The 24,272-nt window shown below is 57.0% G+C and overlaps 2 protein-coding genes across 7 annotated transcripts in view; one reads left to right on the plus strand and one right to left on the minus strand.

Moving 5' to 3' along the window:
* The first annotated feature begins 781 nt into the window (after positions 1-781).
* On the plus strand, positions 782-21,778 carry ELAC2 (elaC ribonuclease Z 2). Of its 2 annotated transcripts, none has more exons than XM_059150036.1 (24): positions 782-1,081; positions 1,560-1,610; positions 1,752-1,822; positions 2,554-2,618; positions 5,308-5,365; positions 5,759-5,827; positions 6,646-6,753; positions 7,709-7,767; positions 9,927-9,985; positions 10,103-10,175; positions 10,805-10,920; positions 12,208-12,300; positions 13,120-13,258; positions 13,335-13,420; positions 15,153-15,271; positions 16,293-16,389; positions 17,589-17,727; positions 18,077-18,115; positions 18,239-18,348; positions 18,816-18,915; positions 18,997-19,117; positions 19,236-19,314; positions 19,812-19,956; positions 20,534-21,778. In XM_059150036.1, exons 1-24 carry the CDS (start codon positions 849-851, stop codon positions 20,768-20,770), a joined length of 2,466 nt encoding a protein of 821 aa, XP_059006019.1. In that variant the 5' UTR covers positions 782-848; the 3' UTR covers positions 20,771-21,778. The 2 variants fall into 2 exon arrangements, with proteins under 2 accessions (XP_059006019.1, XP_059006018.1); XM_059150035.1 differs by having other exon boundaries at positions 10,805-10,917; positions 12,205-12,300.
* ARHGAP44 (Rho GTPase activating protein 44) overlaps positions 21,747-24,272 on the minus strand; it is a 164,250-nt gene continuing 161,724 nt past the window's right edge. For 4 of the 5 annotated variants that reach the window (XM_059150041.1, XM_059150040.1, XM_059150038.1 and 1 more), the window contains one exon: positions 21,747-23,207. In XM_059150041.1, coding sequence (XP_059006024.1) covers positions 23,068-23,207 — 140 coding nt within the window. In that variant the 3' untranslated portion in view covers positions 21,747-23,067. The remainder of the gene's footprint in view (positions 23,208-24,272) is intronic. The other variant, XM_059150039.1, reaches the window with a different exon arrangement.

Genomic DNA, 24,272 nt, shown 5'->3' on the forward strand with positions numbered 1-24,272 from the left:
ATTTTCCCGACCCTCGCCGGCGGGCGACTCCAAACACAGGACGCAGGGCTGCAGCTGTGCGCGGACCTTCCCGCGCCGGTTCCGCTTTGGGCGGGGGGGGGGGGGGAGCCTGCAGGTGAACCACCCTCCACGTTTCACTATGCTCCTCGGAGCTCGAGAGGCTTTAACTGAGCTCCGGCTGGGCGAGAAATCCTCATCGGCGGTGGGAGGGGACAGGAAGTCCTCTTCTGCTCTGCAAAGGGCTTGTCCTGGGACATCAGCCCAGCGACGCCCCCCCGCCCCCCCGCCCCAGCGTCTCTTCGGCCGCTGTAGGTCGTTCCAAGGTATTTTGCGTGACTTAAAAGCCTGTTATTTCCCTTTCGTTATTGCTACTGTAAGAACAAACCAACCCTCCAAAGGCTGACTCGGCCAGCGGGACACGATCGGCGGAGACAGCGCTCCAGGGCAGGCCCAGCCCTTTCCCCACCGCGAGCCTCGAAATCCCTACAAGCGGCTCCTGTGCCAAGACCGCCGTCTCCAGCGCCAGGACCGCCGTCTCCAGCGCGACCCTCCCGGAAGTCCCGCCCCAGGAGAAGAGGAGTTTCCGGAAAGAATCGACGCTTGGGAAGCCGGAAGGAAGCAAGGGGCGGGGCCATCCGGGGCACTCTAGCCCGCGCCTCTTCTATGGTCGTCGCCAATTGACAGGCCGCGAGGGGCAAGGCTCTTCGCTATTGGGCGCGCGGCCTCGCGTAGGCGGGCAGCTGGGCTCGCGGCGCGCTGATTGGTTGGGCCTGCCACGCGGGACGGAGGGGCGGGGCGTGGGGCACGCGGAGCCCGGTGGCCGGCAGCGTTAGGAAGGAGCCTGGTGCATGTGGGCTCTCCGCTCGGTACTGCTGTTGCGCTCCGCGGCCGGGCGCGCCATGTCGCAGGGACCCGCCCGCCGCCAGCGACCGCCCAAGGACCCGCTGCGGCACCTGCGCACGCGGGAGAAGCGCGGCGCGGCGTGGGAGCCCGGGGGGCCGAACACCGTGTACCTGCAGGTGGTGGCGGCCGGTGGCCGGGACGTGGGCGCGGCGCTCTACGTGTTTTCCGAGTACAACCGGTCAGTGCGCTGCGCCCGCCCCGCGTGCTGCGCGCCGGGGTCCCCCACGCGGCACCCGTGCGGGATTCCGCTGCTGCAGCGGACATTGGACCCTCGGGGAGGGGCTGGGAGCTCCCCGGGGTCTTACATCCCACGCCCGTGGGGTTCCCGGGAGCCCCAGCGCCCTCTCTCCAGCCTGCGGCGCCGAGGCCCACTTGGCACACGTTGAGCCGTGCGCCCCAATACCGGGACCTCACGGCTGGCGTGTGGGGTAGCAGGTCAGGTGACGGGGGAAAGGACCCAGTCCCCTGCTGGCCTCCGTCCGGGAGGGTTCCCCACCAGTGTCCTCACGCCAGAAATGCAGTCCGGTAGTAGCACCACGTGGGGTTTGGGGGCTTTTTTTCCCCCGTTTTCTGTAGCGTTCAGTAAAACATCCAGACCCGTGGCCCAAACCCTCCAGAGTCCCGTCTGAGTATCTTGCGTGGTGTTCGTCTTGCAGGTACCTCTTCAACTGTGGAGAAGGCGTGCAGAGGCTCATGCAGGAGCACAAGTGAGTCAACCATTTTCTTATGGGGCGGAGATGCTCATGGGGCTTCAAAGCCCGGGTGAGAGACAGGAGTGTTTTTGAAGCAGAAGAGAGGGTCCCTGATCCACCTGGTCTGACCTGTTCAAACGTTCATGTCCTTCTTAGGTTGAAGGTGGCTCGTTTGGATAATATATTCCTGACCCGGATGCACTGGTCTAACGTGGGGGGGTTGTGTGGTAAGTATATTCTTTCCGAGGTCAGAGGCTGGAGGGAAGTCTCTGGCATTTAGTCTGTCTTCTTGTTGCTCTTTTTTGACCCCTCTCGATCCTCCAAGTCCAGGGAGCTGGATTTTTTTTCTATACTTGCCCTGTGAGCCACAGCTTGGAAAGCTGTGACTCAAAAGGGCAGATTTGAACGCGAATGCTGCTTCCAAGCATTGTCATCTACTCAGTTTATTGAGTTGCTGGACTGGAGATACGGGCCAGTGAACTGGAGGGTGTAGTGGGTCATGGTTAAAGGATGCGCATTTACCACTGAGACTCAGCAGTCCCACACAGATACCCACTCTGTGGATTGCCCCATTATTCATGCCCACCAGTGAGAGAGGTCAAGGTTGTGCCACTGCCAAAGTCCGTAACGTGGATAGGAAGGAGTACAACGCTGAGCCCATCCCGTTCTCAGACCTGAGACCCTGCAGGGCAAGGCATGAGGGCCCTAGGCTGTAGAACCTAAGGGCCTGCAGGTGCAGGTCCTGGGTGCCTCACTGCCTCGCCCCAGCCTCAGCCCTGCCCATTCTGGAGGCATCTGAGGAATATCTGATGTCCCCTGCACCTCCAGCAGGAGTCCCTTCTGCCCAGGGCCCGTGATGAGGACAAGTAGATACGGAGCTGCTGAAGTAAGGAATGGGCCTCCTGGTGGCAGCTGCAGGGCACCGTGATGACACAGCTGATGTTCTTTCCCCTTCCAGGAATGATTCTTACCTTAAAGGAAACCGGCCTCCCGAAGTGTGTGCTTTCTGGACCTCCACAGCTGGTGAGTCCCTCCTGACTCAGCGTTCAGAGCCGACCTCTCCTTTTTTCATGTTAGTGACAAGCATTTGTCTCTGCAAATTTGTCTTTGGCTCTCCAGAGTTAGCTGGTGGGGGCGGGGGGGACTTTCAAGTTAGACACCCGAGTCCAAAGCAGGATTAAGTGTGTGACCTTGCACAAGTTCCTTAGAGCTACCTAAGGCTACTCATCTGTGAGATGGCTGTGAGTTCCATAAGGTTGCTAAGGATTACATGAAACACCCATACGAAACACCAAGCCAACTTACTACATGTTGGGCACCGAGGAGGCCCACAGGGAATGTTAGCATTTATTTTTATTAAATTTTGGATCTCTTTATACCTTTCATTCTAGCTTCTGAACATTGTTGAGAAGCTGTTATGCACCTTGTTAATTAGCACTGCTGGCTGACAATTCATTTCCCAGTTCCTAAGAGGAAAGGTGGGGCGCCTGGGTGGCTCAGTCCATTAAGCATCTGCCTTTGGCATAGGTCATGATCTTGGGGTCCTGGGATTGAGTCTCGCTCAGCAGGGAACCTTCTTCGCGCGTACTCTCTCTCTCTCTTAAATAAATAATATCTTTTTTTTGACGTTTTTTTTTTTTAATTTATTTGACAGAGAGAGATCACACGTAGGCAGAGAGGCAGGCAGAGGGGTGGGGAAAACAAGCTCCCCACTGAGCAGAGAGCCCAATGTGGGGCTTGATCCCAGAACCCTGGGATCATGAGCAAGCTGAAGGCAGAGGCTTTAGCCCACTGAGCCATCCAAGCGTCCCTTAAATAACTAATATCTTTAAAAAAAAAAAAAAAAAAGAAAAGGTACCAGTCACCAAGTCCTATTAATTCTGTCTTCAAAACAGTACCTCAAATCTACTCATTTGTGTCCTCCCTAAAGCCTCCCATATCTGTTGTCTCCTGTCCCGTCTACTGTGACAGCTGCATATCCCCCCAGAGTGGCCAGAGGGGTCTCTTTGGGGCATATGTGTAGGCACGTCACACCCAGAACCCTCCGGGCTTCTCTGCAATGCAGCACAAACACCCATTATCGGGCCTGCTAGTCTTCTGGGCTCTGGCCCTTGCCTGCCCTCAACCTCTGTCTCCAGTCTCCCTGCTGGTGCTCTGTGGGCTGCTCTCGGCTCTCCCCTTAAGCCCCTTCCCATTCCAGGGCTTTCTTTCCGAGCCTTTGGGGCTCTTCCGAAAGGCTATGCAGTCAGGATCCTGCCCGACTCCCCACACAGGGGACACCCTGGCCCCTGTGTGTCCAGCTTCGTGCAGATCTTAAGCGTGACTGCTGTGACCTGGCTATTCGTGCGTATTCATTCCAGTTTTGTCGCTGCTGCATTTTTATTTTTATTTTTTTATTTATTTTTTTTTTTTAAAGATTTTATTTATTTATTTGACAGAGAGAGATCACAAGTAGGAAGAGAGGCAGGCAGAGAGTGAGAGAGGGAAGCAGGCTCCCCGCTGAGCAGAGAGCCCGATGCGGGACTCGATCCCAGGACCCTGAGATCATGACCTGAGCCGAAGGCAGCGGCTTAACCCACTGAGCCACCCAGGTGCCCGCTGCTGCATTTTTAAGTTGCACCAGGGCAGGGACCTTGTCCCCTGCACACTGCTAAACCCTAGGCACCTGGCATATAGTGGACACTCAGTAAATATTTGTGTAAAGGCGGTTCAGGGTACTAAAGTTCATGTTGATGCCTCCTTTTTAAATTTTTATTTATTTATTTATTTTTTAAGATTTTTTTATTTATTTGACAGACAGAGATCACAAGTAGGCAGAGAGGCAGGCAAAGAGAGGGGAAGCAGAGAGCCCGGTGTGGGGCTCAATCCCAGGACCCTGCGATCATGACCTGGGCCAAAGGCAGAGGCTTTAACCCACTGAGCCACCCAGGTGCCCCAGATGCCTCCTTTTTTTAAAGATTTATTTATAAGTATGAGGTGATGGATGTTAGCCACATGGTGGTAATCATGTTGTAATGTAGACTTAAATCATCTTGTGCAGCTTAAACTTACACAATATTATGTGTCAATTACATTTTAGTAAAGCTGATGGGGGGCAAAATAAACTAAATTAAAAAAATAAAAACTAAACTTTTTAAGCTTTTTTTGTAAGATTTTATATATGAGAGAGAGAGAGAGAGAGAGAGAGCGCGCGCGTGCGAGCATGAGCAGGGGGAGGGGCAGAGGCAGAGGGAGGAGCAGGCTCCCTGATGAGCAAGAAGCTGGATGCTGGACAAGGGGCTCAATCTCAGGGCCCTGGGATCATGACCTGAGCCCAAGACAGACACCTAACCAATTGAGCCACCCAGGTTCCCCATCTACTAACTTTTTAAAAAAGAGAGTATAATAAAATACTGATTTTTTTTTCTTGGTGAGTAGTTTCAAAGATTTTACTTATTTAGAGAGTGTGCTCATGTGTGGGTGAGTGGGGGCAGGGGCAGAGGGAGGGAGAGAGAGGGAGATAATCTCAAGTAGACTTCCTGCTGAGCAGAGACCCCCATCGTAGGGCTCGATCTTACGACCCTGAGATCATGACCTGAGCCAAAATCACGAGTCAGACCTGCAACCGACTGAGGCACCCAGGCTCCCCTATGTTGATGCGTCTTGATAACTCTCTTGTGCTGCTGTTCTGCCTTTATACAACCGTCACTTCTTCTTCCTTTGTCTTTTGTAGGAAAAATACCTAGAAGCTATCAAGATATTTTCTGGTCCATTGAAAGGCATAGACCTGGGTATGTTCCTGAGTGTGACTCCTCATCTGCCATTTCTTTATTCTGCATACCCCGGTCTCCCAAACTAGAATCCACAAAGCTTGCACTAAATTGAACCTTAAAACCAAGTGTTTCATCAGTGAGATGGATTTTGAAAATAATGCCTGTTGTAATTTCTGTGCCCCCACGTCATGCCCCCAGATATAGGTTAGAGATGGTTCTCAGTGAGACTGTTGTGGCTGCACCGGGAGTGAAAATACATGGGTGCTTCTTGCCTAAAAATGGTCATTTATTCGAGATTCTGGGTTCAGTGTAGATTCCCAGCAACATTCCGGGGTAAATAGTTGCTTGTGGCTGGTGATCTGGAAAGCCCGTTTCCCCCCAGCACAGTCACTGTCGGTCTTTCTCGCGCAGCTGTGCGGCCCCACTCGGCACCAGAATATAAGGACGAGACCATGACCGTCTTCCAGGTTCCCATATACAGTGAGTGCGTGAGTCCCATTTCCCAGCAGGAGGGAGGGATGCAGGTCCCTGGCCAGGAAAACGTGGGGTAAAGCTAGAAACTGCTGGAATATTGACTGGCTCTGTGTACCCAGTTTTGTGTTTCTGAATATGATCAGGAAATTTAGCTGAGGAATTAAGACATGGTTCCTGCCTTCAGGGAGCTTATGATCTTACAGACAGACATATTCAGCTCCTAGGTAACAATCGTGGTTACACTTAGGATGTCCTAATCAGACAGCATCAGAAAGTGGGTGGTTCTCAGAAGGGCTCATTTATTTCTTGGGGCTTACTTGCCGCAGATGTAAGTACCCCTCTGGGGAGAGGATGCTGAAGAGGTTTGCATGGTAACCTTTTCTGTGAATACTAATGCTGATAGAGGTGTTACGAGCAGGTCACAGGGTCCCGGGAACCTTCGCAGGCCCCAGGGCAGATGGTGTGGTTTTGACTTAGGGACACAGAGACCCTGCCATGTCCGTGTTGCCCTGGAATCTGGCCAGTCACACTACACGCCAGGTTTTACCAGTTGTGAGGAGAACAGAGGACCCTGGGGACATTTCCTTGACACTAGTCTGATCCCTGCCAAGTGCTGAGGGGACACAGATGAGAACCCCCACAACGAGGGTCAGGGGCAGAGGAGTCGGGCTGGCCAGGAGACAAAGCCTGCAGGGTGCCTGTGGTGGAGGGGAGGGAGGGGAGCTGTGGCTCGAGTGGAGGCTGCCTTGGTCGGGGAACAGCGGGTCTCTGGCCAGGAGCTCACCCCCGGGGCGTGGGGTTTGACTCTCTCCCCTGCCTACCAGGCGAGCAGAAGTGTGGAGGGCGCCAGGCATCCCCGAGCCCAGAGCGACTCAGTCCAGGACGGTCTTCGGATTCAGGATCCGCTGACAACGAGCAGCACCTTCCAGATGGTAACGCAGTTTCCACAGAACAGTGCCCCTGTCCAGAGCATGCTTTTCTTCATCGCTGCCCTTCATGCCCGACGTTGGCATTGTTATCCCATGAGGCCCGTATCGGGCCTCTGCCCCTATCGTCCACAGCCTCGGCGTGCTGTGGCCCGTGGGGACAGTGGGGAGGGTTGCCGTGAGGGCAGCAGTACGGAGCCCTGGGGCCGACCCCCAGCACTGGGTGGGCCCCAGACTTCATGTTTGGTTTCCCCAAAGGAAAGCAGGGCCTGGCAGATTGGTTCATACAGAGGCTTTTGTGTTTTTTCTTTAGCACAATGGAATTTTTCACGAATGCAGAAAACTGCTGAGCTGACCACTCAGGTCCATGAGCAGACCAGACCCTTTTCTTCCAGAAGGACAGCCTGCTGAGAAACTAAGTTTAATGCCAAGCTTAGTTGTGTGGGACGACTGGGACCCCTTAAGGGGGCTGTGGTCCCATGTCAGGCAGGGCTGATGCATTCTTGCTCCTGCCAGGATCGTGTCTGTCTGGCCAGGAGGTGCTCACCCCGGGAGCCGTCCTCCCTGGGATGGCCCAGCTGAGGGCCCACATCCGCGTTTTCTCTGCAGGCCCGTTGGCTCTCCTGGTGTTTCATGTACGCTTCTTTATAAATCACGTTACAAGTTACTTATTCTCTCTCCTGACTATGGGGGTAAAGTGTGTCATGTTTTAAAGCATTTCACTAGCTTGTTCTAAAGCTTTTCCCACTGGCGATTTGTGTTTTCTATTCACTCCGACCTCAGGTGTGAGTAGGAAAAAGAACAGGTCTGGGGAAAGAACACCAGTGTTTCCTCTGACCTTTATACGGAACTGTCGCATCCATTTAATTTGGTACCAAATTAGACTTCAGACAATCATCAGTCTGTGAAGCCTGTAAATCTTCCTGTTTGCCTTGTTACAATCTGATTTGTTTTTCCTCAGGTATTGGCCAGAAAAAGAGCGGCAGGGACCCCTCCTTGGTGGTAGCTTTCATCTGTAAGGTAAGCAGCTGCCTGTCCGGTGGGCTTTCAGCGAGCGTGTGATGGGGACCCTCCGTTAGCTCCCATCCAGCAGTTTCAGAGCCAGTGGCTCCAAAGACCCCTGGTTTACGTTTGCCCACAGTGGGCCACCTTGCACTTGAGATATGGAGGCGGCCTTGTGTGCCTTTAGGTGCATCGGGCTTTCATTCACACTCCTCTAACTCCTAATTCTACTACTCCTAATTCTACATTTTGTCCTTTTACCATAGCTGTTCAGCTAGTAGCATCAGACTCGTTTTCATGTTGACCAGCATTCCCTGGGTCCGCAGATCTGTAGCCGGTCCAATTCTATGGAAATTCGGTTACTGTAGGGCATTTGAAAAATTGGACCAATGGCCTGGCTTTAATCGGGCTTTGCGCTAAAATAGGATTATCTGCGGCAAGGCTCTAGGTTGTCATTTTGTGGGCAGTGATGATTTTTTGAGGAGTAACATTGACTTTAAAATATATTTGCAGTTCTTATGAGATGATCACACCCACTGGGGGAAACCCTTCTGGAAGGTCAGCAGTAATCGTTATTAGCTGCAAGTTCATTATCTCATCTGTCACCGTATTTCAGTGGTCGTTTTTATGAAAGTGCAGGACAGTTGTCTATAGGCTTGTTCCATGTATATTTCTGAGTTTTTAGGCAGCAAAATAATTTTCCAAGTAGGTTTCTCTGGCCATCTGTAATTGTATTAGGGCCCTCCCGCCTTCCTCAGTAGAGGTGGGCTGGCATGTGCTCTGGGTGCCGGGCCACGTGCCCCTGTAAGCCCTGGCTGTCTTCAGCTACTGTTCCCAAGACCCTTTTGTCCCTCCTTGGTCATTCGCTGTGCCTTCTGAGTGCTGCTCTCATGGGTTGGCCTGTGGGCCGTGGTCCCTCTTCTAGTTAGTGTGCTACTGCTCAGCGGAGGGTTTGGAGGCAGTAAAGCTGACCTAGTCCAAGCTCTGGGGGGTGAGCGAAAAGAGACCCAGCATGTGAGGGCCTGAGACACAGGCTGTCCCGTTAGGAGAGCATGGGCCTCAGATGGCTGCCTGCCAGCTCGGGGCCTCGGGGGCTGCACTCTGCTTGTCCTCTGTGTTCCACATGCCCCGCACCCTTGGGTGGGAACAGTTTCTTGTGGGTTGAGCTCATCTCATTAGGGAGGGAGGGGTTTTGCCCGCCTTAGGTCTGCAAGTCCCTGTGAAACGTTAGAGCACTTGGTTTCCATCCTGAAGCCCATTTGGGTCTGTGGAGGGAACGTTTGGTCACAACAGGCCCAGCCAATGACATCATCTAAAGGTGTCATTGGAGCTCATCGTCTGTGCCTTATATGCACACACTTGAGCTGTAATCCCTCCTCTAGGATAGCGTTTGCCAAGCCAGAAAATTCTAGAACCCTGGTAAGGCCGGAGGATCCAAATCGAGGACTTTGCCTTGAGTAATTTCCTTTTAAAGATCTAAGGAAGAAAACGAAAATCAAATGTAATTTAGTACTCATAGACTTACTGATATTTTATGTGCTTTCTGATTTTTTTTTTTTGTTATTACATATGAAATAAGTAGATCCCGAAAATACACGTTTTCAAGGACAGAATGACGGCCCTGAGGTTTGTGGCAGGATTGTTGTCTGTCGTTCTGACATAATAAGAGCGTATCGGGGATTGTTCATTACAGCTTTCCTCCAGGGTGCAGGTAGTGCCGCAGAAGACTGTCCATGCTTTTGTTACCCTGTCCCCGTCACTGCATGGTCCAGGCTGTCAGACCGAGTGCTGGTCGTGTTCCGTTACCTCCTACATGCTGTGTGCGAGATGGTGGGACAGAGGTGTTGGTCCCCAGGGACACGAAGGAGCCTTTTTATTTGATTTGGAAATGGACCGCATTCTATTACATCCCTAACAAGTTCATGTGGGGCCCTAACGCACCATGTTTTAAATCACTGAGCTTCTAGTCCTAAAGTATTTCAGAATAGCTGACTTCTTCGGAAGGTGGCATGGAAGGTAGTGTGCTTCCTCTCAGAGCTGTACCCGGGCTGCATTTTGAGGAACGATGCAGTGAAGCCAGAGAGTTGCGCTTGGACAGAGGCTGATGGAAGCCGGGCTTCCTCCCCACCGTCCCCCCAACCCTGGCTGAGATGGTGTTTATGTTCTCTTTGTCACAGCTTCACGTGAAGAAGGGAAACTTCCTGGTGCTCAAAGCCAAGGAGCTGGGCCTGCCAGTGTGAGTGTTGGCGGGGGGCTGGGGGGGTGCGTGCTTTTGGGCCTGGAGGCTGGGGGTTAGGGAGCACCCGTGTCCCTGCTGCATCCTGTCTCACGGGCAGCTGGCCCCTTCTTTCAGCGGGACAGCTGCCATCGCTCCCATCATCGCTGCCGTCAAGGACGGGAAGAGCATCACTTACGAGGGCAGAGAGGTGAGGCGCCCCATTTTCATGATGTTTTGGCAGTGACGGCTGGGGCCTGGAACACGGGTCCAGACCTCACATTTGAGGAAAGCGGGACAGCTCGGATTTCCTCACTGGGCTGACTGGTACAACAGGGTCTCTTATCTGGACTTGTCCTGCTTGGCCACGCTGGCTACATTTGGGCATGTCTGCAGAGCACCTACTTAGGATTTGAGGGTCCTCCTCCCAATGGTTGGGTGCTGTCCCCTGTCCTGGAGGTCCGGGCATTGTCTAGCAGCAGACCCTTGAGGATGGACTTTGGGCCCCCGGCCCTAGGGAATGCCACCGTGTTCTTAGCCAGGATGTTTTCTCCGGTGTCTAAGGATGTCCAGACCATGGCCACAGACCTGAGGGCACCTTGGATGTCCTGCCTGGTTTTGTGGCCACCCTGGGTTTGAGACGCCCTCTGCGAGCCACTGCCTGGCATACAGAAGCGGAGCACGGGGGAGGGCACGGGTGGTGATTCCCAGTTGGTTTTGCCCTTGTTTGGGGACAGGGGAGGGAGTACGTAAGGGGGGAGGCGTTGACTTGAAGGCCATTCGGTGTGTTTGCCGAGCTGCGACTCTGCCCTGGGAGAGTCATGACCCCCATGATTTCAGATTCTGCCCGAAGAGATCTGTACTCCTCCAGATCCTGGTCTTGCTTTTGTTGTGGTGGAATGTCCGGATGAAGGATTCATTCAGCCCCTCTGTGAGAATGCCACCTTCAAGAGGTAAAGAGGGCTCTGGGGGTGGGGGGTGCCCCGCCGACATCGACAGGGTGTCAGGGGTCTGCCTGACCCGCGGCTGCTCCTGGCACCAAGCCGTGACCGCAGAAGCCCACGTGTTGAGTTCAGACTCCTGCCTGGTGGGCTATTTGCGCACAGCCTTGGTAGTGAAGTTAGAAAAGATCGAAAGCCCGAGACAATGTGCAGACTAGAAAACCAGTGGCCAATTAGACTGCTAAGTCTAGGACACACTCTAGCACTTTCAGTTCTAATTAATACCCCAGTTGTTATTGGGGTTATTTTTACCCAAGTACGTTTCCTTCACTTGCCTGTATTGAACCTGTGAGACTGTCTTGGTTGAAGGTCCCCATTAAGGGACAGACTCTCCGTCCGGGCACAACATTCATCTGCTCTCCCGTCGCCCAAGACGGCGGACCCCTTGGCGGCTCAGCTTCCATCCCAGGTAGCTTTGCCCCCTGACGTCGGTGTTTCCATTTCTCTCCCATTCTCAGTGGTTTATTCTCCCTGTGTTTCTCCGGTTCCTAATTCGTATTTATGATTTGCATATAGTGCTTTATTCCGCTTAGCACAACAGATCTTTTTCGGGCAGCCATGATGTTTTAAGTTCGCGTTGGAAGGTCTTCCTGAGATGGACTTTGTTCTTTCTGAGCGAATCTGGGTCCTGTGGTGGCACAGGCTTCGTGTTGCCATCAGGTCACGGGCAACAAAGCCACGTAGAGTGGCTGTGAGCTGAGAGGCGTGTGTGCTGACGCGATGCTGCCAGGTTTACCTGCACGACCCATAGACACTGCGGGTGCGTGTGCGGAGGGGTAGGTAGGAAGTACTGCGTGTGCTTTTTTTAAAAGGGAACCGGAAGGAAGCACCTCAGTGTTTGTAAGTGATGACTGTAGACGGGGGAGTAATAGATGATTTTAATTCTCTGTGCCCGTGGCTCGGGTCTGCTGGAAGGCAGATGGCCAGGTGCGACTGCAGGTGCCCAAAATTCACATGGGGAAGGTCCTGTGAAAGTGAAAGCAGAACTAGTGCTGGGAAGGCTCAGGAGCAGCCCCAGAGCCTGAGGACTAGAGAAGCCCCGATGTGGTGTCCTGGCGGGCTCAGACACTATGGGAGCAGCCTGGGCACAGCCTGGTCTGGGCATGGAGGCCGGGGTCGCTGCAGGCCCTGAGAGCAGGCCACGCGGTGCCCTTCCCTGGCCGCCCGGTACCCGTCTGGGAAGGTTGTGTGTGAGCATCTATGCAGAGCCCGACTGTGCTCCTCCTCCCTTCTGCCCAGGCTCCAAGGCCATGCCGGTGCCCCCGTGGCGCTGGTGGTTCACATGGCCCCACAGTGTGTGCTTGAGGACCCCAGATACCAGCAGTGGATGGAGAGGTAGGTTGCATTTCCCTCTGTCCTCCCTTCTGTCCCCTTCCTGCCAGGGCTCCCTGCCCTCCCCCAGCTGAGGGAGCAGCCGCCTGTAGCTCTGAACCACCACTAGGGGGTGCCATGCACACGCACTTGCTGCTGGTGTCCAGCTGGTGTCCAGTGTCCGCCTACTCCCCGCTTCGCACTGGGGTCCTAAGATAGAGTCACGCCCTCAGTTTCCAGGGTGAAGGCAGTGTGTCGACGACTCTGCAGCTCATTCCGTTTCTTCCCCTCTAACCCCCTCCACCCTGCGAGGCAGGTATAGCAGTGTTCAGTGGAGAAGAGGTCACCCTGCCTTTACCCCGGGGCCCCTCGAGCCAAGCTCGGCACCAGGTGGGAGTGTTCGAGCTGCACTGGGAGCCCGGGCGAGGCTGCTGTTCTGCCTCCCGCCTGCTCCTCCCAGGTGCACCCGTGGTCCCCGCAGGCTCTTCACCCCTCCTGGCCCACCTCCCTCTCTCCCTCCCTCCCTGGAGGGCATGAGTCTTAAGGAGCCTTAGGATGCCTCTGCCTCTCCCTCCCTGTACTGCTACTCCACTGTTCCCAGTGCCTGGCTGGAGGCCCCTGACCTCTCAGCCTCCGGGTTCGTCTGGGGCTCCTGGCAGCACCTGCCAGGGGGGTGTGAATCTGGGCCCTGGACTTGGAGGCAGAGGGGCGGGGCGGCCAGTGATTCTGAACCCGCGCTTACTCTCCGACCCCTTCCCTCCACCTTTGCCCCCGGTGTCGCTGCCACCCCTGTGGTGGGCGTCTGCTGTAAAGGGCGCCGCGAACACGCTGTCATTGCCATAGGTTTGGGACCGCCACCCAGCACCTGGTCCTGAACGAGAGCTGCCCGTCCGTCCACAATCTCCGCAGCCACAAGATCCAGACGCAGCTGAGCCTCATCCACCCCACCATCTTCCCCCCGCTCGCCACCCCCCGCCGTCAGGTAGTGTCCCCTGTGGTCCCCTGGCCTGGCGTCTCGCCTTCTCCTTCTCTCCACCGAGCACATCTGTGTCTTCCAGGAGGAACACGCCGCCCTCCCTGTGCCCACAGTCCGAGGCGAATGTCTCCTCAAGTATCAGCTCCGTCCGCGGAGGGAGTGGCAGAGGTCTGTGCGACTCCGAGCGGATGGAAGGGTCTAGATCGGGGGTGCCCAGCTCTTCTCCGGAAGGGCCCGGCGGTGTGTGTCCCAGGTGTTGAACTCTGCCCCTGCCACGGGGGACAGATCGGGCCTCGGTCCAGGGAGTTCCCCAGCAGGGTCGTCCTCGCCGGAGGCCACTCTGGTTGGGGTTGAGGTGGGGAGAAAAGGCCAGCGATGATTCTCTTTCCTAAAGGTGTTTTCCCTCATGAAAACTGTGAGGGGATCCACTGTTTCACAACAAAGAACATAAGCATTTGATGGAGAAGATTAGGCAGCTGTGATCCGGCGATCCTATCCTCCAAGACAGGAGATAATGATCGTTAACATTTTGTTTTTTGAATTGGACCATGTGGGGAATAATCTTTTGGAAAGTGTGTGTGTGGGTCTGTGGCCTGACCGGCCCATCTTTTCCTGAGTCATGACTCGTTACGTAGCCTTCAGGAACGAGGCTTTTCTGGGTGCCCCATGGAGGGATGTTTGCTAATTTCAGAAGTTTCTAGGTTGGTTTTTTTTTTTTTTAAGATTTTATTTATTTACTTGAGAGAGAGACAGTGAGAGAGAGCATGAGTGAGGAGAAGGTCAGAGGGAGAGGCAGACTCCCCATGGAGCTGGGAGTCCGATGCGGGACTCGATCCCGGGACTCCAGGATCATGACCTGAGCCAAAGGCAGTCGTCCAACCAACTGAGCCACCCAGGCGTCCCTCTAGGTTGTTTTCTTAATGAAGCGGGAAATGCTTGGAGTGTGTCTCAGTGGAACTCTGTCCCCTAGAGCAGTTCTCGGGTGTGGGGCTGCTGGGTCACGGTGTGACCCGTTCTGAGGCCTCTGCCCCAGTCCAGCCAGTAATCCCCTCGTGGGTCATGTGTCCAGTGTGCGTCTGGAACAGGTTGCATGACGGGGGGACCCCCAGGTGCGGGCTTGGGACTTTGGAGCCTGCTGTCCGTGTCTGCACAGGTGGTTCGCACACCTTGACTGATGAACCTGGCATGATGCCCAGATCCTCCTTTACCTGGGAGTGCACATCCCAGGCCTCGTGCACTACTCTGGGGAGCTGGCCGGGCCTTACTGCATGAGCTCACGGGGGAGCGTAGTGCCCCGTCAGGGTGGAGAGCCGCTGATCCGCGGCCGGCCTCTCCGTGTGCCCGGACCCTGCGAGCATCAGGGCCTTGATAGAGACAGCCCCAGGCTGCAGCCCCGTGGTGCTGGATCAGGGCCTGCATTCCACAGGGTTCTTGACATGAGCTGTGCCCACAGTCGTGTGGGAGCCGCTGCTCTCGGGCCAGGCTGGTCAGCTAGGACCGTTTGACCCTCCTCCCGTCCCTTCCTCGGGCTCCCAGGGGACATCAGGCCACGTCTGGAGACATTTGTCGTTGTTACAGTCCGGCAGGGGGTGCAGGTGCTGGTGGCATCTGGTGGGCAGAGGTCAGGACCCCCCGCTGGATGTCAGTATTGCCAGGATCGTTAGATTCTGAGCTGAGATGTCCTGAGGAGCTGTTTGGAACGTGCTCTGAGACCCCCGCTTCGCTGAGAATGGTTCCTCACGGTAGGGGAGTAGAACTGGCCTGGGCTTGCTTAGTCTTCCGTCTTGATTTGGAGAACTTTATGCAGATTGTGTCCATAAGTTGGTTCTGGATATCCAGATGGGTGTGTGCTTGAGGCCACGTGCCTCCTGTGGTCACAGAGATGCTGTCCTCCCTGCAGGGATGCTGTTATTGTCTGCAATCCCGATGAATTCATCGCTGAGGCCCTGGAGCTCCCCAACTTCCAGGAAAGCGTGCAGGAGTACCGCAAGGTCGCGCAGGCCAGCCCAGACCCAGCAGGTGAGCGGAAGACCCCAGAGCCGCCTTCCTCTGTGGGCCACTGCCCTCCTGCAGGTGTTTTCGGAGCACTCGGGAGAACCACAGCTTGGCACCGTCTAATGAGGTCTAGTTCCATGACCCAGTGCGGCTTTATTCTCCAAACACACCCGTGCCCGCGCCTGCTCGCCTGCCCTCCCCACCAAGACCAGTTCAATCCAAGCATTCGGCAATGGCGCCCAGCCTTTGTGTGACAAGTACGCACTGTGGGCCATGGTTCTGGGCGCTCCTGCAAGACCCTGCAAAGAACTTTGGACCGGGCCTCCGACGACGCGAGATCTGGTCCTGGCCTGGCTATTGGGGAGCCATGGCAGACCAGGCCACATTCCTCATCTTGCTGGGCCTTTGTCACCGCATCAGGAAAGGCCATTGTGGGGAGCTTCAGGACTGCTGCTCTAGTAGTTGGCTTTTCAACGAGTGCTAGAAACTGAGAACGCCGGACTAGAAAGCGGGGAGCGTGAATGCAGCTGGGGGGTCTTTCCCTCCATGGCATGTACTCTGGGGGAGTCTGCCTTGACTGGTGTAGAGCCTCCCCTCTCGTGGAAGGGGCACATCGGGTCTCCCTGGACTCCGGTCCTGGCTCTGCTTCTTCCCCTCTGGAGGGCTGACCCTCTGAGCCTGTTTGCTCCCCTGTAAGCCCGGGGTTCCTCCCAGCAAGGTGGTTATGGCACCTGCAGGAGAAACAGGTCTGGTGGTAAGGGCTGGACGCCAGGCAGACATCAGACCCTTGAGCTAAATGATTTGTAGCCTGAAGAAGTGCCCTTTGTGCTGTGAAAGAGCTAGAGAAGGTCTCTGGAAAGAAAGGCTGTGGGGTTTATTTGCTGTGCCTTGCAGATGGCCACTTACCCACAAATAGCCTGGGGCCCTGCCTCCAAGGGACCCCTGCCAGGTGGGACCTCTGGCCCTTCCTGGGAGGCAGGCCCTACCCCTCTCATGAATGCTGTCCCTTTGGGTAATGGACCCTTCTACTGTGTGTTTTCCACAGAGAAGAGAACCCAGTATCCAGAAATCGTCTTCCTTGGAACGGGCTCCGCCATCCCAATGAAGATCCGAAACGTCAGTGCCACGCTTGTCAACATAAGGTACTGCTACTGTCCCAGAAGCCCTTCATGCAGTGGGGCACACGCGTACCCCCCCACCCCCACACCCCCAGCCCGGGGCCAGTTTGAAGACGCAGCCGTGTGAAAGCGTGTACACTTGTCACCTTGGCCGGAGTGCCCAGAAGGGGAGTCGTGGGTGTTAACGCCTTTGATAGTTCCTGGGAATCCTGACTTCATTCCCTGTTCTGTTCTGGACAAAAACAGCCAGCTCTGCCGGGGGCCATGCACCTTGCTAAGAAATGATGTCACTGAATTTTCACAGTAGGCCTAGGAAATCGTGATTCACCCATTTCCTTGATCGCTAGACTAACGACCCAAGAAGTTACTAGTTCCCACAACTGGTCAGGGGCGGACCTGGAGCGTGAGTTGGTGTCTACACTGCTGGCTGGGGCGTGCCCTAACTGGTGACCGCCGGTGCAGGGGGGACAGCTGCGGGGTGTGTGCGTTGGTCTCGTGATCAGCCCCCCGACTGCCAGTGGGTTTTGAGGGATTCTCTTGGGTTTCCTGGTGTCCTTGCCCCCAGAGAGGTCAGGCTGGGTCCCCAGCTGTGTTCACGTCTGCAGGAAGTGCAGGCTGGCTCTGAAATTTTGCTTTGTCATTCTGGATGCTGGCGGTGGAGGGCAACCAAGCCGCTAACGCGCTCGTCGCACACAGCGCTTAGAAGTGCACTCCGCTAGCAGAAACACCCCCTCTGGGACACACTTCTCTCGCCGCTGAGGACATGCAGTGAAGCGGCTCAGCAGGCCCGGCCTGTCCTCCCTGGGGTTTGACAAGGGTAGCAGGTGCACAGCAGCCAGATCTCCCATGTCCACGCCCAGTGCCCAGTGCCGGGAGCACTCACAGGGGCGTCACCACGTTCCGTTTAAACAGTCTGAGGTGCATCCTTGGGGCTGTGGTTTTTGCCCTCCCATTCCCCAGATTGGGTGCCACCGTCTTTGTGGCTCTGGGGACTCCGCATACGTTCAGGGGTCTCAGGGTTCCGAGGCTAATCAGTGCTTTCGTATAATGAGCTTGGACGCTGGAAAACGGCCTTCCTGTTTAGAGAAGCTTCTCGGAATGAGCACGAGGGGTTGTGGACGATGTAGGAAGCACAGAACCGCTTCCTGCTCTTCTCGCTGAAATGCAAACCCTCCAGACCTCGAAGCCTTGCCTGGTGGTGTGACTGTCGCTCTTGTCTGCAGCTCTGACAGGTCGCTGCTCCTGGATTGTGGTGAGGGCACGTTTGGGCAGCTGTGCCGTCACTACGGAGACGAGGTGGACAGGGTCCTGGGCACCCTCGCCGCCGTGTTCGTGTCTCACCTGCACGCGGATCACCACACGGTGAGCGACGGCAGATGACAGAGCCCCAGCGGACGGCAGGGGCTGCTCTGGGCGCCGGCTTTTCCTCTCGCTAGTGCTGTCACTCAGCTTGGGGAGCCTCCTTGTCCCTCTAGGCGCCCCACTGTCCTGCAGCAGCGAGGCCTTGGCTGGCCTGCTCCGAGGGTACCTCAGCTGGAGACGGGAGGCCTGCTGTCCCTGGGCTAGCTGGGTTCCCGGTCCCCACCCTGGTCACACTGCCCATGGCAGCGTTGGGGGATGGTGGCCGATAGGGAGGGAGGACGACTCCAGAATGCAGATATTGGGCAGAAAGCTGACTTTGACCGTGTCCCCTTCCTCCCCGCCCCCACAGGGCTTACTCAATATCCTGCTGCAGAGAGAACGGGCTCTGGTGAGTGTGGGCCTCGATCGTCCTGACACTTGAGTTTGGTGGCTTGCACGTCTGCAGCCACACCCCCTGTCACCCGGAGCTGTTCCTGCTGTGGACTCAGCGGCTCCGGTGTCCTTGTCTCAGGCATCCCTGGGGAAGCCGTGTCCCCCGCTGCTGGTGGTGGCCCCAACCCAGCTCAAGGCGTGGCTCCAACTGTACCACAACCAGTGCCAACAGCTGCTGCAGCACGTGAGGTGAGTGACAGCGCCCCAACCCCTGGCAGCACCTTTCCTGGGGGTCAGGGGAACCAGCGGCCAGTGCCTGCTTTCATACGGGTGTCTTCTCTGCTCTCTTTGCGATTCTGTTCTGGTCCTGAGATTGTCCACGAAGTACTCTGGGGCCAAGTCCCTGAGCAGTGCCTGGCACAGGGCTGGCCCCTCCCATCCCGGGGTGGTCTGTCTGCCTGCCCAGGGTCTATCCCGGCCTGTGGGGCGGGCCTCCCTCTACCCACCACGGGCAGTGCCCACCCACCAGGTCCCTTGCCACAGCCTGGAGGGCTTGGTTTGGCTCTTTTTAATGGACTCCTCTTTCCTCTAAGTGACAGGTTTGTGTTTCTTTATGATAAGGAGTTTGGAGCTCTGCAACCAGACGCTTGAACTTGGAATCACGTTAAAAAAAACTCTTTCATGCTCACTGTTGAACCGTTGTTGTGTCCGCCTAGCCTGATTCCTGCCAAGTGCCTTCAGAGAGGAGCGGAGGTCTCCAGCCCCGCCATTGAAAGGCTGGTGGGTTCGCTGCTGGAAGTGTGTGAGCTGGCCAAGGTAAGGGCGCACCCACGGTTGGGGGAAGGGGGGCGGTGGTGACGGAAGCTCGGCTGCACAGCCGCTCGCCCGCTACTACAGTTTCAGACCTGCCTGGTGCGGCACTGCAAGCATGCTTTTGGCTGCGCGCTGGTCCACACGTCCGGTTGGAAAGTGGTCTACTCCGGGGACACCATGCCCTGTGAGGCCCTGGTCCAGATGGGTGAGTAGAGGCAGCAAGACCGCGAGGCCGTCCCAGCAAGCGCATGGGGCCGGGGCAGCTCGTGCAGCGTGTCTCAGGCATGGGCTCTGCTCCACGGGCCGCACTCATTACTCCCTAGGGAAGGACGCCACCCTCCTGATACATGAGGCCACGCTGGAAGACGGCCTGGAGGAGGAGGCCGTGGAAAAGACACACAGGTAGGGGAGAGCCCTGAGCCGCAGTGACCTGATGTGTTCCCTCCCGGGTGACGCACGGAGAGCCTCATGTCAGCCCTGCGGGGACACTGCTCTCTGGTGACAGTGACAAGAGGCCAGCCGGCCTGCTTCCCGCCGAGGCCGTGGGGGTTTCTGAGAATACTCCCGGTGCCCGGGCGTCAGCAGCCAGCCACGTCAGGGGACTTCCCCGGGGCGGATCTGGGCTTTGCTGGGATGAGGGTATGTCCTGCCGCCCTCCCTCCCCCACACCCCCCAGCCGTGAGGAGCCGCCTGCCTGTTCCCTGCTGCCCCTACCCACGGGAGGGGGTCTTCCAGTGCTGGGTCCAGGCTCCATCTGGGGGTGTGAATGAAGACTCTGGTCCGTACGAGAGTTTGTGTTGGCCGGAGACATGGCCTTCCCAGGGGGCACGGGGGAATCTAGGGGCCGGGATCTGGCCTGTGCTTGGGACATCAGCCTCACGTGGCTCCTCTGTTGGCAGCACCACATCCCAGGCGATTGGCGTGGGGGTGCGGATGAACGCGGGGTTCACCATGCTGAACCACTTCAGCCAGCGCTATGCCAAGGTGCCCCTCTTCAGCCCCGACTTCAACGAGAAAGTGGGGATCGCCTTTGACCACATGAAGGTCTGTGCTGCCCAGGCCGGGTGGGGCTGGGGTAGAGGCTGCGCTCCCTCCGCGGGGTCTCGGGGCCAAGGGTCAGAGGGGTCTGCACCACCACCACCATCCCCCTCCCTCCCGCTGGTCGGGGCCAGCACCAGCTGGGACTGCAGGGCTGCTGGAAGTGACTGGGGGACTTGGGCCCGGCCCTTCCCCCAGCCAGGTGACTTGTGCCTCAGCACTTGCTGGGGAGACTGTGTGCTCCACTCCCTATGGGGGAGCCAGCCTCGCCCCTCTGGCCCCCCTGAATGAGGGCAGAAGCCAGGGTTTGCCTCTGAGGACGCTGGTTTTCAGAGTCTGGACTGCCTCTCCTTTCCGGAGGCCCATTCTGTTTTACCCCCTTAGCCAGGAGTTGGGCGTCAGTGCCCCTTTCCCGAGAAGCCTTCCTCCCTCTCCCCTGGCCTCACCCGTTTTCCACTACTATCAGCTGCCACGAAGGTGGGCGAGGAGGGAGCTGGTGCCTGCCCTGTGCGCAGCGGGCCCCCTCCGTCTCACTCCTGCCTGGCCTCCGGACGCACGTCCTGAATCTGGACTCGCCTTCCAGGTCTGCTTCGGGGACCTCCCGACAGTGCCCAAGCTGACCGCGCCGCTGAAAGCCCTGTTTGCCGGTGACATCGAGGAGATGGAGGAGCGCAGGGAGAAGCGGGAGGTGCGGCTGGCGCGGGCGGCCCTGCTGTCCCGGGAGCAGGTGGCCGGCCCTGAGGACGGGATGTCCCCGCACAAGCGGGCCCTCGCAGAGCAGCCTCAGAGCCCACAGAGCAAGAAAGTCAGGGCACAGTGAGGGCGCGGGAGGGACCCCAGACTCGGGAGGCCGGCATCCTTCGCGTGGCATGGCATGGGCTCCTGGCCTGGTGGGAGCCGGAGGGCTCCGCTCAACGGGGAGGCACTGGGGCACAGGGCGGTGTGCACGCAGGTCTCGGCCGAGACCCATGCATGGGGATGGCCCTGTTGGATGCCTGCTACGGCCAATCCTGACACGACCGCGGGCCGTGAGGCTGCTAGATGGAAGAATGGGGACAACTGGACCTTGGTACAAACCGCTTTTAAAGAAGTCACATGGAAAAACGACGTGCCCACGCCAGCTCCAGCCAAGTTACTCGCTCTGCACGCCCGAGGCAAGCCAAGTCCAGGAACGCTGGGTCGTGGACAGGACTCCAGGAATAGCCTTTCCAAAGACAGAACACAGGGACGAGGCGGCCTGGAACCTGAATGCTCTGCTTTGTCCCAGTGCCCTCTCCGAGCAGGTGTGTCCCTGCCCTGCAGGGCTGCGCTTTCTGGTACCCAGCGTGACCTACAAGCCAGCTCTGATTGCAGTAACGACCCAGGGAGCTGCCATCCTGCTGTAGCCTAGTTTCTGACCCAGTCAAGCCATGTCAGCTGTGCCCCAGCAGCGGCTCAGGAACAGCCACGTCTTCCCGCAGTCCCAAGGGGAAGTGGAGGCCACCTACGTGCTTTGCCTCACGGCGAGAACAAGACCCCCGTCACCGCCTTCTGTGGGGAGAATTGGATGTCAGGTTAGCCAACTCTTGCCCTCTGTGGGATTTGACAACACTGAGATTAGTGTATGGAGATGAAATCATCTGATTAATTTGGTACTTATTTGTGAGGACACGGAGCTTAAAAAGCTCAGGTGATGTGGAAGACAGACTGAGGAGTTAGCCTGGCCCAGCCGTGACCTCCGATGTCCTCCCGAGGGGCACCTGCATGGACATGTGTCCCCAACAAGCTTCTTATCAACACATGAAGATAGGCCACGCTCAGGGATAATAAACCTATTTTAATAACATTACTTTCGACAACTATTTGTACATGTATTTAAAGGTAACTTTTGACCCCTGGGCTCCCTTACAAACTGGGGACGTACCCGTCCTTGCCAGGAAGTGAGCAAAGCTGTTAACATCCAAAGTTGGTGAATCCCCCATTGGGGCAGTTATCTTACACTGTGTTGGGAAAAATAACTAAGCCTTTAAATTTCTCATTGTACACCTATACATTGCTTTAGTTTGGCTCAAATTAAACAAATATAGATTTCATATATACAAATATTATATCCTGTATAGGTATATTATCTATTTTTAAAAGGATAAAATTGGAAAGTTTGACTTGGCATGCATGACCCGAATCTGTCTCTCCCTCAATCCCAAAGTGTGACTGGACTCCTGGAGACGCGATGGGACTCCCCGAGGGGGAGCGTGGTGACCCACAGCTGAGCGAGGCCCGACACAAGGCAGGGCCAGTGGCACCCGCCTCCCTCGTGTCCCCTCAGGCTGCCTTACTGTCCTCCACGTGCTCTGGGAAACAGATTTATTGCTAATCCCTGTGGCCGCCTGGAGGGAGAGGCAGCTCCGGCCCCCATTGCTGTCAGCAGAGGTTGCTGTGGGGTGCGGGGTGGGGGTGGGGGTGGGGGGGACTGTGCGCCTGATCATCTTTTTAAACTCGTACAAAAGGAGAAGGTCCTGACGGGAGCGCTGTCTCGGGGTCGGAAAAAGTCAAACTGTTAGGAATTGAAACAGGTTTTGTCTTTAGCCATTGACTTTAGAGCCCACGCAGTAAGGGCGGCCTGAAAGATTTTTACACGGGCTGGCCCCCTCCCCTGCGCCCCCACCCCAGCTTGGGCAGTGGGCCTTCTAGGGTCCAGACCTCGTGTGCTGTAGGGGAGAGGAACCCTCCTCCCTCACTGGAGGCACGAGGCGTCAGAGTGTCAGAGCCCGGGCAGCAGCCGCGGGTAGACCCCGGCATGCCGACCCTCCTGCACGCCGCCCCCTCCCCCCCACCAGCCCACACACCCGCAAAGGACCTTTCTGACACCGAAGCCCTTGGGCGGAGGGGGTACCGCTGGGCGTGGAGGCTAAAGTGGATCAAAAGAGGCACAAAGTCAAAAGGCAAAGATCAAACAAAAGGCCAGAGTCACCACCCCGAGGGAACGAAGGAAGTCTGCACCCGCAGGGGCCACGCAAGCTGGAGGGGACCGCGAGCGAGCCGCCCAGCTGCAGCCCGGCAAGCCCAGGACGCTTCGGGGCGGGGTGGAGCGTAGTGGGCGGGGCCCGGGTATGTACACGCGGGGCGGGGCAGGCCGGGTCAGAGGGCGGTGCTCTCAGACTCCTCCTCCGAGTCCCTCTTCTCTGTCACCGAGTGTAGCCGAGCGTGCTCCAGGGGGCTCAGGCGGAGCGGAGGCCCGAGCTCTACGTGGATGGAGGGGATGTCAAAGTGGACGAGATCTGCAAGGCGGCAGAGAGAGAGGCGGCTGAGAGCGGCGGGAGGGGGGTGGCGGGGTCACCGGCCGGCGCGTCCTGGGGCTGGCGGAGGCAGCCTGGCGCAGGGTCGGGCTGGGGCTGGGCTGCTCTGCTTCCGCTCACCCCGTGAGCGCGCAGGACCAGAGCACCCTGATCCCACCCCGCCCCGGGCCGTTCCAGGAACCCTGCGACAGCTCCCGCGCCACATTCTCCGCACACCCTCCGGCTCCATTCCCGGTGGGGAAGCTGCTTTCAGGGCGGCCGCAGGAAGGAAGGATAGGAGGCAATGAAAAGCACTCCGTTCTCCAAGTCCGTGAACCGGCGGGGGAGGCGGGGGACAAACACCACATCTGGGCATCGGGACAGCTGCCCCCCTCCCAGAATGTCCTCACTGCAGGCACTGAAAGGTCATTCTGGAGATGGTCAGGGAGACTGCCCGAGGCAACAGAGCTCCGCATCTGCGACTCTGGACCTCTGCAAGTTGGCAAACACCAGGCCATTCCTTACAGCCAGCTGCTCTAAGGCAAGGCCACAGAGCGGGGGGGGGGGGGGGGGGGGGGGCGGGAGGGACAGTGCTGAGCTTGTGGACCCCGGGGGAGCGTGGAGGGCCCCAGAACCAAGGACCCTGGCGGTGTCACCCCTCCTTGGCCTACCTCGTTTCTGGCCCTACTTAGCCTTGCTGTCCTCCTGGAGACCCAGACAATGGGGGTGGGGGGTGGAGTTCCTAGAACAGGGGCAGCCCTGGGTCAGCCTGGGGTGGGTGGGCTGGTTTCTTAGTCTTAAGCTTTTTTTTTTTTTGAAAGTCAACATTCAAGCCTAAACGTACCATATCAGGTGGACAAACATTTGGACACTGTGCTAGAAGACACACAAACATGGAAGCTGTGGGACAGAGGTCCTTCTGTCACCAATCCCCCCCACCCTCAGCCCCCAAAATGTCATTCCTGTCTTCATCTCACTGCTTCAGCACAGAGTTAGGGGTCCCAGGCTCGGCTCTGCCAGTGACACTCGCTCCTCCTGCCTCGAGGTACAGCTACAGCAGCCTGTGTC

The sequence above is a fragment of the Mustela lutreola genome, chromosome 15, assembly GCF_030435805.1.
Source record: "Mustela lutreola isolate mMusLut2 chromosome 15, mMusLut2.pri, whole genome shotgun sequence".
Lineage (NCBI taxonomy): Eukaryota > Metazoa > Chordata > Mammalia > Carnivora > Mustelidae > Mustela > Mustela lutreola.

Bases quoted from the DNA above. Each gene is read 5' to 3' on its own strand.
- ELAC2 (XM_059150036.1), top strand. From the start codon at position 849: ATGTGGGCTCTCCGCTCGGTACTGCTGTTGCGCTCCGCGGCCGGGCGC. The intron at 13,259-13,334 runs GTAGTGTCCCCT...TGTGTCTTCCAG, and splicing joins TCGCCACCCCCCGCCGTCAG to GAGGAACACGCCGCCCTCCC. The intron at 19,118-19,235 runs GTGAGTAGAGGC...ATTACTCCCTAG, and splicing joins TGAGGCCCTGGTCCAGATGG to GGAAGGACGCCACCCTCCTG.